Source organism: Condylura cristata, unplaced genomic scaffold (genome assembly GCF_000260355.1).
Source record: "Condylura cristata isolate star-nosed mole 26May11 unplaced genomic scaffold, ConCri1.0 scaffold00014, whole genome shotgun sequence".
In the NCBI taxonomy this organism is placed as follows: Eukaryota; Metazoa; Chordata; class Mammalia; order Eulipotyphla; family Talpidae; genus Condylura; species Condylura cristata.
In genome coordinates, this window is record NW_004567115.1 from 7,004,139 (window position 1) to 7,018,974 (window position 14,836).

At 38.9% G+C, this 14,836-nt stretch overlaps 1 protein-coding gene across 2 annotated transcripts in view; it reads right to left on the reverse strand.

The window, feature by feature from the left end:
* Window positions 1–14,830, reverse strand: part of ATP1B3 (ATPase, Na+/K+ transporting, beta 3 polypeptide) — a 36,160-nt gene extending 21,330 nt beyond the window's left edge. Inside the window, exon 1 of one of the 2 annotated variants that reach the window (XM_012725011.1) lies at window positions 14,589–14,830. In XM_012725011.1, coding sequence (XP_012580465.1) covers window positions 14,589–14,697 — 109 coding nt within the window. In that variant the 5' untranslated portion in view covers window positions 14,698–14,830. The remainder of the gene's footprint in view (window positions 1–14,588) is intronic. The other variant, XM_012725012.1, reaches the window with a different exon arrangement.
* Window positions 14,831–14,836: the final 6 nt, after the last annotated feature.

Genomic DNA, 14,836 nt, shown 5'->3' on the forward strand with positions numbered 1-14,836 from the left:
TAATGCAAAGTTTTCATGAAGACTTGAATCTGTAGTTTCTTCTAACAATTTTATAGTGTTAAGGCTCTTAGGTTTGACTCTTTGTTCCACTTTGAATTTTTGTACATGAATGAGAAAGGAGTTCAAATTCATGTTTTGTTGGTAGATATCCAATTGTCCCAGTACTGTTTGTTTAAAAAAATTTTTTTTCTTTCTCCATTCAAAGAGTGACCTTAAAAATAAAAATAAAAAAGAGTGAATTTTCTGAAATTAGTGAGAACATACTGTGTTTTATATTAAAGAGTATATGTATAAACAAACTCATTTTATGTATTTATTAAAATCATGGTAGTATTAAAAAAAAATCATGGTAGTATAAAGATCAAACAAAATTAAAAACCCTGTCTAAGATCAACCTACCAGTAGGAGAAACATCCAGAGCAGGACTTCTCCATATGTTACCTTATCTGACCTGCCCTCCTTAGAAACTTTAGTCTGTTAACTTGTATAGTTAAAACTCTCATTCTCTGAAAAATATATTATTCCAGCATTATGTTAGTAAGAATGACAGAAATTTCTGGGTGCTACATGTTTCCATAGAGTAAGATTTGTTCCTTCTCTTCAAGAGTCCTGTTTCAGAGTGACAGTTGTATGAAAATTTTTTTTTAAGATTTATTTATTTATGAATACAAGAGCTGGGGTGCATGCCAGAGAGGATTCACCAGAGGCACAATGGGGAACAGAACAGGCAAACTGACTGAAGGGAGCAGCAGGCAGGACAGGAATGGTCTCCTGCACCATGTGGATCACCTTCCTGGCCAGGGAGCAAACTCATGCTGCAGTGGCTGCAGAGAGCATCACAGTGCTGAGACTTAACTCCTTGTGCCACCAAGGAGGCCTCTGTGTGAAGAAATATAGACATCAAGTGCTAGAGGTAAAAAGGAAAAAGAATCTACTCCCTTCTAGCAGGAAGATGAAGGAAAGAGACTTCACAAGAAAAAGTCAGAAATGAATTAGCTCACCAAAGAGAGAACAGGAGGTAACTAGGTTAAAGGCTAGATGAGTCCATTGCAGGAAGTTAAATGAGCATAACTTTGCTCCAACCTACAATGCACACCTTTCCTGGGGCAATTACTAACAGTAGCAGCAGCATCTAACCTGACACCAGAGCAGGGTACATGGGTGCTAAGGCCAAAAATCTGGACAATGTATTGGGTGGGTTGGCAAAAACCTAAAGGAGTTCTCCATACCTGAAACAACTTTCTTGGCTATATATGCTATGCACACATCTATGCCAGGAGAGTCTAAAAATAAAGAGAAGGACTGATCCAAATAACACCAAACTGATCGGATACTGTCAAGTATGAAACTCAAAAAAGAAAGTAACCAATGACAAAAAGACACCTGTACCCCCATGTTTATTGCTGCTCTATTTGCAATAGGGAAGATGTGGAATCAACCCAAATGTCCAAAAATAGATGACTGGATCAAAAAGATGCAGTATATATACACAATGGAATATTACTCATCAATCAAAAGATAAACTCATGCCTTTTGCAACAACATGGATGGAGCTGGAAGGGACCATGCTCAGTGAAATAAACCAGAGAAAAAGAAAAATGCTGGGTGGTTTCACTCATAGCAGGAACATAAGGGATGGGGGCAGGGGGGAGAGGAGTGAGAAACAAATTTAATAGAATAAAAACAAAAATAATGAACAACTATAAAAGAGATACTTTATGGGTGTTAAAAAGGGGAATGGCATCAGAACTGGGGTGGGAAGCCCATAAGAAATGCACAAACTGAAGAATGATGTAAAAAAAAAAGGTAACCATGACAAATAGTGAGGTGACAGAACAAATATGATTAAAACACACAAAAACAAAAGAGTGACTCTAAAATTATACCTTTCTACTCTGATTGTTAATACAAAGAAATGGTAACTAAACTAAGTGGAGATGAATCAAGCTAAAGAAAAATTCATAGTTAAAGAAAGCAAACCAAAGGTGGAGAAATATTTGCAAAACATGGAACCAATAAAGGACTTACTAGCATATAGAATATATATAAAAAACTCTTAGAATACATTTTTTAAAAAAATGTGTAAATATATTTGAACAGTATCTTCCTTCACCAAAGGTATAAAGACACAAATACTTATACTTGTGTTCAGTCAATTCATTCTTAGGTATTTAATCCAAAATGAACAAAAGAAAAGTACATGTTCACGGAGGTTAAGGATTGTAAATACTCAATCATAAGGTTAATAAATATTCAGATTTGTAATTACTGAGACAGCATAAATCCCAAACACACATCGACATATGAACAAAGTCTGACATATATAATAGAGAACACTATTCATGAACTATTTCTCAAGTAATTATACTAAATAAAATAGGCCATCCCCAATAGTACACACTATACGATTTCATATATTTAACTTTTCAGAAAACACAAACTAAGCTAATGTGTCAAAGATCAGATCTTTTTTTTTTTTAAGATTTAAAAAAAAAAATTATTCATACAGAACTGGGGTACAGGCCAGAGATGTGGAGGGTGAGAGGATTCACCAGGGACACAGTGGGGAGCAGAACAGGGAGACCTATGAAGTACACTGTTGAGGGGAGCAGTGGGCGGGTCAGGAGAGGTCTGCCAGGCCATGTGGATCTCCTCCGGGAAAGGTGGGGACAGGTGGGATCTAACTCATGAGGAAGTGGCTTAAGCTTCTTAGTGCAGTGCTTTAACCCTCTGCACCACCAGGGAGGGCCCAGATCTATCTTTTTTAAAAAAAGATTTATTTTACCCAGAAGACACAAAAACACTGATTCAAAAAGATATCTGCACCCTCATGTTTATTGCTGCTTTATTCACAATTGGAAAGACACAGAAACAGCCCAAATGCCCAAGAATGGATGACTGGATTAAAAAGATGTGGTACATTCACACAATGGAATATTACTCAGCAACCAAAAAAAAAAAAAAAACACAAGTCTTTTGCAGCAACATGGATGGAGCTGGAGCTGGAAAAGATAATGCTTAGTGAAATAAGCCAGAAAGAAAAGGAAAAATACCGGATGGCTTCACTCATAGCACTAATATAATGGAACTGGCGAGAAAATAATGATAATGATGAACAGCTATATACCAGAGAGATATTTTTTGTGGGGGTGGAGTGGGGAATAGGATCAAAAACAATGGGGGGAGGGAAATGCACTGGACTAATGTGATGGCACATGGGTGATTTGGTGATGGGAAGCCCAAGGGGATCGCAACTAAGATGGAAAAATGCACAAAAATATGTAAAAATAAGCTATTATAAAATTTAAAAATTATTCATACAGAATTGGGGTATAGGCCAGAGGTGCAGGGGCAGTGAGAGGATTCACCAGTCAGTGGGGAGCAGAACAGGCAAATCGACGAAGTACACTGCTGAAGGGAGTAGCGGGTGAGGCAGGAGAGGTCTGCCACACCATGTGGTCACCTCCGGAACTGGAGATGGAACCAGTGTGGCTGCAGCTAGCTTGCAGTGCTGCGCTTTAATCCGCTGCACCACTAGGAAGGGCCAAGCAGATCTATTTTTGCTTAAAGACTGGAGAGGCTGGGAAAGAAAGCTGTATTACAATGGGGCAAGAGAAAATATAAACTGACTAATTATCCTGTTTAGAGTGTTTTTTGTGAGTATAGTACACATACACGCACATATGTCAAAATTCGGATGTAGTCTAAATACTGCATGCCTATTACCTAAATGACAGTGCTGAAAAAACAAAACTTAGGGTTAACCCAGGCAAAGGTAAAGAAAAATTCAGGGCAGAAAGAACAAGCCAAAGTAATCTACAACACTAGGCAAAAAAGGAGGAAAGTGTGTGAACTGTTGTGACAAAGGATAAAGCCAATATATCAACAAACCTAATAGGAATTAGATCAGAAAAGGGAGGGAGGGGAAGAAAGTACAAAGAAATAGCAGTTTGTGTAATCTATTATACTTTAGACAAAAGTGAAATTTCTGAAAAAAAAAAAAAAAAAAAAAAAAATTACTTAAAAGTTTCTAAAAAGATATGGCCCTCCCTGGTGGCACAGCGGGTTAAAGCACAGCACTAAGAAGCTTAAGCCACTTCCGCATGAGTTCGATCCCCACCTGCCCCTGAGTTCAATCCCCACCTGCCCCGGAGGAGATCCACATGGCGAGGCAGACCTTTCCTGACCCGCCCAGTGCTCCCCTCAGCAGTGTACTTCGTCGATCTGCCTGTTCTGCTCCCCACTCTGTCTCTGGTGAATCCTCTCACCTTCTGCATCTCTGTCCTGTACCACAGTTCTGTATGAATAAATAAATAAATCTTTTAAAAAAAAAGTTTCTATAAAGATCAAGTCAGGTTACTTGAGGTAGAGAAGTTGTGACTAATAACAGATCTCACACTGGCCCAAAATGCAATAAATTCCAAGCTGGGTAAAAATGATCATGGACTAAAAGATCAATCAAAAAAAAAAAAAGAGAGAGAGAGAGAGAGAAGAACTCAACCCACCACCCTCAAAATTCTACTAGAATGAATTGGTTATTCATTACAAAAAAACTTGAAGTGTATCAGCAAAAACAAAAAAAAAAACAAAATAAACAAACAAACAAAACAACCCAGAATACCACTAACAACCTAAGTCTCCTCAAACAAAACAAAGGACAAATAAACTGTATGGCTGTAAAATTACAAATAATAGTTTCAAAAAGAAGCAAAATACAGTGTGAGTTAGAGGTGGAAAGTGACCTCAAAATGATACATGCAACATGCTTAAATTTAAAACATTCAAGAAACACAGAATTCTATAAATTCTGTAAGTATATAGGGTTACCAAGGGACTAGAAACTTACAAATCTAATTCATAAATAATAGTTACTTCTAAAAAAGGAAGGTCCCTACCTTGGGGATATAATCAAAGATAATTTGGATTTTAACTACTTACTATCTTAATCTCTATTTCTCCAAGAAAAAAAATTTAATTGAAATAAGGGCAAAGCTCAAGACCAAATCACAAAATAATTAATTGTATATTTTTCATATTTTAAAGTTTTCTTGAAAAAAAAAATGACAGGAAAAATGTGAAACAATGGTGAGAAAAGCAGCCCTTTAATACTTACTGGCACTAGGGCCTCCCTAGTGAGGCAAGGGTTTGTTAAAGCACAGCACTATGAAGCTGTCTGCAGCCACTGCAATCCCGGGCCGGGATGGCACAGCAGACCTCTTCTGCCTGCCTGTTGCTCCCCTCAGCAGTATCTTTCGAGAGATCTGCCTGTTCTGCTCCCCACTCTTATGGAATCCACTCACTCCCGACACCTCTGGCCTATTAACTCAGCTTTTGCATACATAAATAAAATCAATCTTTAAAAAACTGCTATTTATAGAAGAAAAAACACATTTCAACATACAATGGTTAAGAACAAAGTAGACCTTGGCTAACAATAAAATTTATTGATTAATCAGAGATTTTATTATTTTTTAAAAGATTTATTTATGCATACAGAATTGGGGTACAGGCCAAAATTACAGGGGAGGTGAGAGTATTCACTAGAGACAGTGGGGAGCAGAACAGGCGAGACAGGAAAGGTCTGCCACACCATGTGGGTCACCTCCTGAGCTGGGGATCCAATTTGCACTGAACAGCTGTGGCTAGCTTGCAGTGCTGTGTCCTATTTGACACCAGGGAGGGCCCCTAAACGGTTTTTATTACTTGTGTACTATACAAATACCAAAACTGGACAGATAAACCATTTACAAATTCCCCATATTTTATTTTAAAGATTTAAAAAAACTTTTTATTTATGTATACATACAAGAGCTGGCATATAGGCCAGAGGTGCAGGGGGAGGAGTGAGAGAATTCACCAGAGACAGAATGGGGAGAACAGAGAATGTACTGGTATACACTAATGAGGGGTGCAGTGGGCAAGACAGAAGAGGTCTGCTGCACCCTATGGATTAGCTCCCTGGCTCGGGATTGAACTCAGGTTTGGGTATTACACTCAAAGTGTAATGGCTGCTGACAGCTTCATGGTGGACTGTCTGTTAAATGTATTTTGCGGTAAGATTAGGAGACAGCCAAAGATTGTTAAATTTGGTATGATAATTTAAAACAAGTACAATTTTTGAGATAAAAGAGCAAAGAGATGAGCAAGTTACTATAAAGAATTGGAAACAAAGCAAACAAAAATAAGTTCAGCTGCAGTTATCTGAGAAACTGAAAATTTAACCCGATGCTTGGCAAAATTTTAAAAAAGTGATAATAGCATTCTGCACGGTATGTGGGTTACTCCTTGGCTGGTGATTAAACCCAGACTGTAGCAGTGATAGCGCTGGGGCTTAACCCCTAAGCCACCAGGAGGGCCCCTAGAGGGCTATTAATAAAAATAAGCATATACGTAAACTGGCAAGACCCTTTTGCAATATCCACTCTAAATATAGTTTACATATGCACTCAGCAGTTTCTTTTTTTTGCACAAGAAAGGAGGATTTATGAAATATACTGCTAAGAGTAGCCAGCAGCATAGTAGGTGAGAGGTCATCACCTGCCTACTGAACAATTTTTTCAAAAAGATTTAATTTTTCATCTAAAAGACTAAATATTGGTAGAAGGTATTCAAGAGAAAATTGACTGTATTCACACATTCTTCTTTGTCCAATATTCAATTGGGAGTATTTACAAATGTAGAGTGTATATTTGAAAGTCCACCTAGAGTCGACAGGTAACGTTCTATATTTATCTCAATGACTCAACCTCTAGCTTAATGTATTTCCAGTTGCAGGTGTAAGTATACTTTACCCCTTAACACTTCAGCATGTCTATCAATTAAATTTGGAGGGGAAAAATTACATTCAGTGAAATACACATATTACTAATGCACCATTACCAACCCCTATAAAGATACAGAACATTACCATTACTCTATGAAGTTCTTTCACTGTCCTCCCCAACTCTTATCACTCCAGGAACAAACACCATTCTAGAAAAAACACATTTTCCCCAGCACAGTGAGTATTGCTTGTTTTAGATTTCACATAAATGAAACCATATAATACGTATTTTCTCTCTGCTCAGCCTAATATGAGATCTGTGTGCTGTACATCTGCAATTCATTCCTTTTCACTGTTGAGTAGTATTCCAATTCTGTGCACATTCTGCTGTTGGACACCAGAGTTGTTACCAGTTTGAATCTACTATACTTGTATACAGGTATTTTTGTGGATATGATGATTTTGTTTCCCTTGGATAAACAAGTAGAACTGCTGGGTATGGGGTAAATGTATATTTACATTTAAAAGAAACTGCCAAGCCTTCATCCAAAGCAGATATACTGCAATGCTAGGTTTTAAGAAGCATTACAGTTAACAGTAGTTAAGTTACCTAGGGAGAAGCTGAGGATGACATAGGCGTATTACATCTCTTTCTAACAACTGAAATCACTGTGTTACTTTTGTAATATGAAAAGAACAAAGGCAAGAGACATTCTCATTAAAGACCAGGTTCAGGTTTCGTGGGTCAGTCTACATTCACCAGTGACTTCTAAAGCAGGTCAGCAAACAATGACTACTGAGAGATTTTGTAAATAAGTGACATGTTGTTTATGGTCACTTTCAAGCTGTAACAGCAGCAGGACAGTATGCGCTTGCGAAGCCTAAAAGGTTACCTAGCCCTTAAAAAAGAAAAGAAAACAGAACAGTTTGCTGCCTCATATTCTAAAGCACACTTATATAAGCTTTTTCATTTCAAAATGACATTTAAATCTCATAATTTCTCTTATGCAGAAACAAAAATCATTAGATTTTATCTGATGATTCTAAGATACATTAATTCTAAGCTTAGATGGAGATGTGGAGCTACAATTTAGGTTTCTACTCTGAGTTCTAGCCTATCATTTCCTCGGTCTATTGGTACATTTTTAAGATCTATTAAGTAAAAATACATGTATATGCACAGATTTAATTTTAGTCTGATGATGTATTTAGAAAATTCAAAATGAATTAGAGGCTTAATGGAACAGAATCATGATGAACTAAGGAAAGCATGCCTTTACGTATAAGTATCTCCACAAATATCCCAATTAACTCATATATTCTCTGTTAGCCCAACAAACAGATACACCATAAACTGAAATGGATCAAATGACAACTGTTCATCATCGTAAATGCTTATTATGTGCTGGGTACTCCAGGGATATAAAATGCTATTATATATCATGCTCTGTGAAAACATCCAGTTAGTAAGCCAGAAATGCATATATAAACATAGAAAAAAAATATGCACACACACATACACACATACATACATAAGCTATAATCCAGAATACACAGTTTTAGGTGTTATAAGTGTGGTTTATTTTAGTCACCTGAGCTTATCAGTGAAGGCATATGGCAGAGGTGGCACTCAACCTAGGTCTCTGAAGCTTGGAAGAATTTATACAGCAGAGAATGAAGGGTCTGGGGGAGAAAGCGAGCAGGGTACTCCACACCAACAGGCCATGTATAGACTCATTTGGTTATGACATGTGGAATATAAGAAATAAGGTGGGAAATGAGAGATTATAAGGTTGGAAATTTCCATAAATCAATATGGAATAAGCCTACAATTCCAGGCTGCCTGGAATTTACTGACAGCGTTTGAAAGCAGTGGGGATCTAAACTAATTTAGATGTGGAGAGTATTATGATCAAAGCTGCAGCTTCAGAATAATCTGACTGCAGTGAGTTATATTGGTTTAGGTCACAGTGGCTCAACCAATTCTTTGGCTCTTCCTGGGAATGCATCAGGAAGTCTTCCTTTTCCAAAGTCATCAACACTCAGCAGCAACATTGGAAAGTCTAATTTAAACATGAAACAACTTTGGAAAAGTTACCAAAGCTCTTCATCTGCTCTTTTAAGTTTTTAATCAGAATTGATATGGTTAGTGTCATGAAGCAAGGAAAAATGATCACCTGGCTCCCTCTGAGTGTGTTTCTACAAGCTAGTGGGGGAGAAGAGTATGTATAGGTCACAGAAAATTATTTTCTGAATTAACAGTAGTACTGGTAATGAGTGTGTGGGTCACAAGCAGATTCAAGAAATGCTATAGAAGTAGATCTGGCACTACCTGACTTGTTGCTTAGAGCCCAGATGAGGAAAAAAAAATACTGATGCTACTTTTAAAAGGTGCAAATATAGTAACTCAGAACTTCAGTAGAGAAAGGAAAAGAGCTCTGTTTAACAGGTGATATATGAGGACTGGAGTTATACAGTTAAAACACCTAAGCCTCATGTTGTTCAGTTTATGGAAACAAATGGAATTTGAGACAGATGTTAACCAAGAAGTAAAATTTATAACTTTTGCAGTTGCTTTATGAGATTGCTTGGAAGGATGAAAACAAAACAGAACCTAGACTATACATTTAGGAAACAAGAAGAAGAAAAGCAGACAGAAAGGAACAAGGAAAGGAATGGTTAGAAGTGGAAGCTGGGGTAGGGATATATATAGGACCATTTTTTTTTTAAAATGGGCCAGAAAACACCAAAAGAAAAACACCTCATGCCTCCAAAGAAGATGATCTCCAAAGTCATAACTTCCCATGAGCTAACACTGACTCAGTCACAAGATTTAAAGAGGTGTAGGCAGTCACTAAGTTAAAGAATTCTTAGCAATAACCAGTTAAATTCAAGAACAGCTAAATTTAAAAAGAAAATATCCTCAATAAGGTTCTATGAGAGCAGTGTAAGAAGCTGAAATGTGGCAGACTTGGATGACAATCCTGGTTACTCTAACCAGACGCATAAGCCAGGTGTGTCACAAACTCTGAGTCTCCAATGAGAAAGTGGAAGCTGTTGCTGAACACTGAACTTCTTTGAATACCCATCAGTGCTGCAGCCTAACACAAAAAGGGAGGTTTAAATGTCCACGCATTGAGGATACCTTTATACTGATACACCAATGCCATGAAGGACATTAAAAACAAAGTTGCAGAAGACTAATTGCACAGAACAGTTCACAATACTGCTCATTTATTCAAGTGACTTTTATTTCATTCCTACTAACTGACAGGCAACAGGTTCGTTGTTAGGGTATCAAAGATGAGTAAGACACAAATAAGCTTTTAGTGTAATAAATGGGCAAGAACAACACTGTATAATACCATAAAAACTTCAAGAATAGAAAGTATTATGGGATACAGAGGAGCATTTAGTCACTCTAGTGAGCAAATGAGCCTTAAGACTGGTTCAAAGATGTCTACTAGCTATCAGGCTATCTAAGTTGACAACTGAGAAGACACAAAGAGGTGAAGTAAGAGGTTTACAAGCTGGTTAATAGGGACACAAGGGGTAGGAGAAAACTGTGTGGAATGGTAGAGGAGATGACAGGAGTGGAATAAACCAGCTAGATTTTTATAGAGTTGTTAAATTATTGTCCTCTCCTGAGGACAATGGAGATTTCCAAGAAGTAGTGCCTATGAAATACCCAACTGGAGATTTACACAGCTGGTTAAAAAATATAAAAGCAATGTGGACAAGTGACACAGACTGGAAGTCCCAACAGAGACAGTAAGTAAAACCACCAGAATAAATTCTTAGAGGAAGAATGGACAGTTCCCAGGGGTGATGTAGATGACCAGAAACAACCCCAATATATCAACTTTTAAGAAGGTGGCAGAGGTCTAAAAACCACTTCCCTTAAAAGTAATAAATCAGGTGCCTAACTGTTTACTTTTAATATTTTACTTATATATTAAAAACATTTTCTTTACCCACAGGAATAAGACCACCAGATGTTAACAGTGGACTTAACTGCTACAAAAATCAATATAATAAATGCGTAATTAAACAATTTTATCTTGCAAAGTTGTTTTTTCCTCCACCACACATTGCACTTGATGAAAGTGCAAAATTATGGAAAAGTTAATAAAGACCAGAATTTTAAACTTCTAGATACATGTAATTTAGTTCTATAAATTCTAAAGGCATCAAATTATTTTGGGAGTGGAAGGGTGTTCTTTATCAACAGTAAAGCACATGCTACCATAATTAAATGGTATCTTAAATACAACATAACCTGACCCCCTCTTACCCTCTTCCACTACCACCAGTCCAGGAAATGGTCTCCTGTTGTGTGATGGCACCACCACCTAACATGACATCCATTTACAGATGACAAATAGGGCCAGGCAAGTTCTGTTTTTTCCCAAAGGTGCATGTTTATGTCAAGTTCTTTTAATATGTCACATTCCACAGGACAAAGAAAACCCCCTACAAAATCATGTGATACTGGGAAAATAAATACACTGTCTTCTATAGTCAGAAACCCAAGACAGGATGGAGCATGACCTGCAGAGCAGTGCATTTACTGAGGTAGGATGCAGAATGTGGGCAATCACAAAAATGCACTTCATAGATTTTAAGAAAAGGAACATAAACAAAATGTTACATGTGAATGGTGTTGGTCCAGAATCCTGTTGATGCTTGCAAGTCAGCAACAAGTTTTATTTAAAAAGCATCTATTGACAGGTAACTCCGAGATAATGAATTCCAATGAGGCTCTCTGGAGGGAGTCTGAAGGCCCAGGGATTCTATCACTGAGTGAGTGAATGTTGATAATCACAACAGAGGGTTCCATGCTATCACCTATGAAGTGAGGTGTTGGGCTAAATTAGTGACTTTCAAGTTTTTTTGGTGTGTGTGTGCTGTGAACCACACATAGTTAAATACATTTTACGTTAGGATATCTGTACACACGTTTCACGTATATATACATATTCATGTACATATACATTTCATGTATATACAGGTGTCATTTATATATACATGTACAACACAGAAGTTTCATAAATGTTTTTTTCTCAACTCAGTGATATTTTCACTATTCATTATTTTTAAAAATGATACTTGAAACACAAGGCCCACTACTTACAGTTGAAATAATACCAAATGACCTCTAACCTAGTTCAATATTTTCACTTTAATTGAATTTAATGCATTTAGTTTAATATTTGCTGCCATGTTTTCATAAATGCTATGTTTTCATAAATGACACAACTTATCCCCAATGTGTCCTACTGTTCAGTTTGAGAATTCTAGGTACATTCACTGCTAGTGTGCCTTAGGAGGTTGTGAAAATCAGATGAAGTGTTTATGTATGAATGTAAGTATGAAACTGTTCCAGTTTGAGATATCAAATATACAAGTAGCTATTCAGAGGAGGTTTATAATAAGGCAATGTGATACAACATGCAGCATTTTAAAAGCTATCTTAAATATCATCTACGAAACTGTTTCTTAAATATGTGGTCTTAATATATTTACTGTACTTGGTAAGGAATGACCACAATGAACGGGACAAATGAACTAAAGACTTGAATGAAAAAAACTAACATAGAAAACATCTTAAACGAATGCCTTTACAAAATCTTTGGGGTAGAAAGTCCTTTTTCTACATATTAGTAGACTCAGCAATTTTTACCAAAGTTAATAATTCATCGAACTCATCGACATAAATTTCAAAGATATCACCCAATATTGCATAATCTTGTCCTACAATTTAAAAGCCACACACATTTCTTAAATCTGCCCCAAAAGATATATATTTAAATGTTAATATCTCTAAGGTGGTAATATCACAGTCCACACAACACCTGAGTTCTCCGGTAGACCATCATGCGTTAGGAAACCCAGACTGAAATCAAGTATGAAATTTCAGTCTCCACTTCGCCATTCCCCCACATAACACATCCTTGGAGGGCTGCCTTCCAAGGGCATTTGCACAAGATTATTAACTTTCAGGTTCTTAAGGCATTGTGCATGGGTTTATTACTATTGATATAATCAACAGAAATTCAGTATTTATTAAGATAATACTTTTATTTTTGAGAAAGGATATTACCTTAACCCTAAAACTAAATCCAACTTCGCTTGTACTACCAGTACGATATATAATGCCCTGTCTTTTGAAAACGTATGCACAAGTTATTTAGATGTGTATACCAAATAAAAGCTCACCCCACCATCACATAATACAAAGTTTAATTAAGGAACACTGCCTGCAATAAGCAAGGTGAAGATATATTGTAAATAAGAAAGCACTTCAGAGGAATGGAAGGGAAGGTAACAAAAAAAAATCCCTCTCTACCACTCAAAAGATTTCAGCAAAAAGTTAATTCTAAAAACCAATGATCATTCACCATTTATCCCCTTTTAACTCGGGATGGAAGATTTTCTTATCCCGCTATTGGGGAGGGGAGGGGAGTTCCCCCAAAGACAGTCATTTCAATAAAAATTGTGATTACCATGCAAATTAGGCATGGCATTTGTAAAACAGTACAACTGCTGCACTAGGGTTAAAGGGAGAAAAGCATTCTTTTCTTGGCTCTGAGGAATATGTATACAAAAGCGAAAATCACAACCTTTTTGGGTCTCATTTTTCTTATCTTCAGAGTGGAGGTTGGGCTAAAAAAAAAGCCTCCAAGGCCCATTTCAGCTTTTGATAGCAATTCAAGAAGCCTTGCCAGTCTAGAGGAGCTGATTTCAGTCAGCAGCAACTTTTCTGAGTTATACCTCATTTACTCTATTCATACTACTCTTCAACATGTCGTGCCCAAATAGCTCTCAATTTTAGAAACGTATTCATTCAGTAAAAAAGGTTTGAGACCCACTAACAAAATATTTTTCAAAAGGCAGAAAAGAGTAAAATGAGTTTACTTAAGTATAAAGACAAACAAGAGCACAAGTCTTTATTACGACATTAACTTTGGGGTGGGGGGGAGACACCCCATAGGAGCACGACACTGATGGATGGTTTAGATATTTCTTTAAAAACAAAGAACTCTGCACAGAGAAAGGGCTAACATACACAACCGTCACACGTTTTGTGAAGGCACAAAAACGGTGCTGTCCAGGCAGGGTTTACTTTCCCCCAAAAAAGCAAATTCGTAAGGAAGAAAATCTCCGTAATGAAAAAGGAATTAGAGACGACCCAACCTTTTTAAAAGGTCTTCTCACTGCCCAAGTTCAAAACATAATCGTGTGTGATGAACTCACCGCCGCACATTCATGCAACCACATTAACACTCACTCCTGCTCTTCCGACCGGTTAGGGAGGCAGCGTGGACGAGTCACAAGATAGCGGCGGGAGTGGAAATTTCCTCTCCCCGGGCGTGGGGCTGGGTCTGGCTTCCCCGAACCGCCCCGTGCCTCCGCCAGGGCCTCTACCGGTCAGCGCGCTCCGTACAAAAGGAGGCCCGGGCGCCGGGCCCCCGCACGCCGGGGGCTCTGCTCCGGGCTGGGGTCTCCGGCTTCCGGCGCCGCTCGGGGCGGGAGGCCCGGGCAGCACGTGCGTCCCGCTCCAGGCCCGGAGGAAGGAGCCAGCACAGCCCGGCCGGACTGCCCGCGGGCCCCGCCGCCTCGGGTCGCCCGGCAATAAATGAATGGGGCCGCGCTCCGCCGTCGCCGGCTCTGCTCGAGTGTAGCGGCCCCGGGCGCGACCCGCGGCGGGTGGCTCCGGAGGCCCCCGCGCTGGGAGTCGCCTCGGGTCTACCTTTTCCCACCCGAACCCGCCCGGCGCCCCCGGGTTCGCGGCGGGTTCCGGGCCCAACCGCCATCCGCTCACCCCAGCTCTTGGCGGTGCGCCCCAGGAACTCTCCAGTGGTTGGGTTGTAGATGAAGAGCTTCCACTCCGCCAGGCTCTGGTTGAAGGACTTCTTCTCTTTCTTCGTCATGGTGGGTGTCGACGGCCAGGGGAGCGGCGGCCGCGGGGGTGGAGGCGGCGAGGAGCGCGGAGGCACGTCCCGGCTCTAGCGGCTTAGCCCGGCGACAGCGGCGGAAGGCAGGAGGACTGAGGACGCCTCCTCGCTGCGA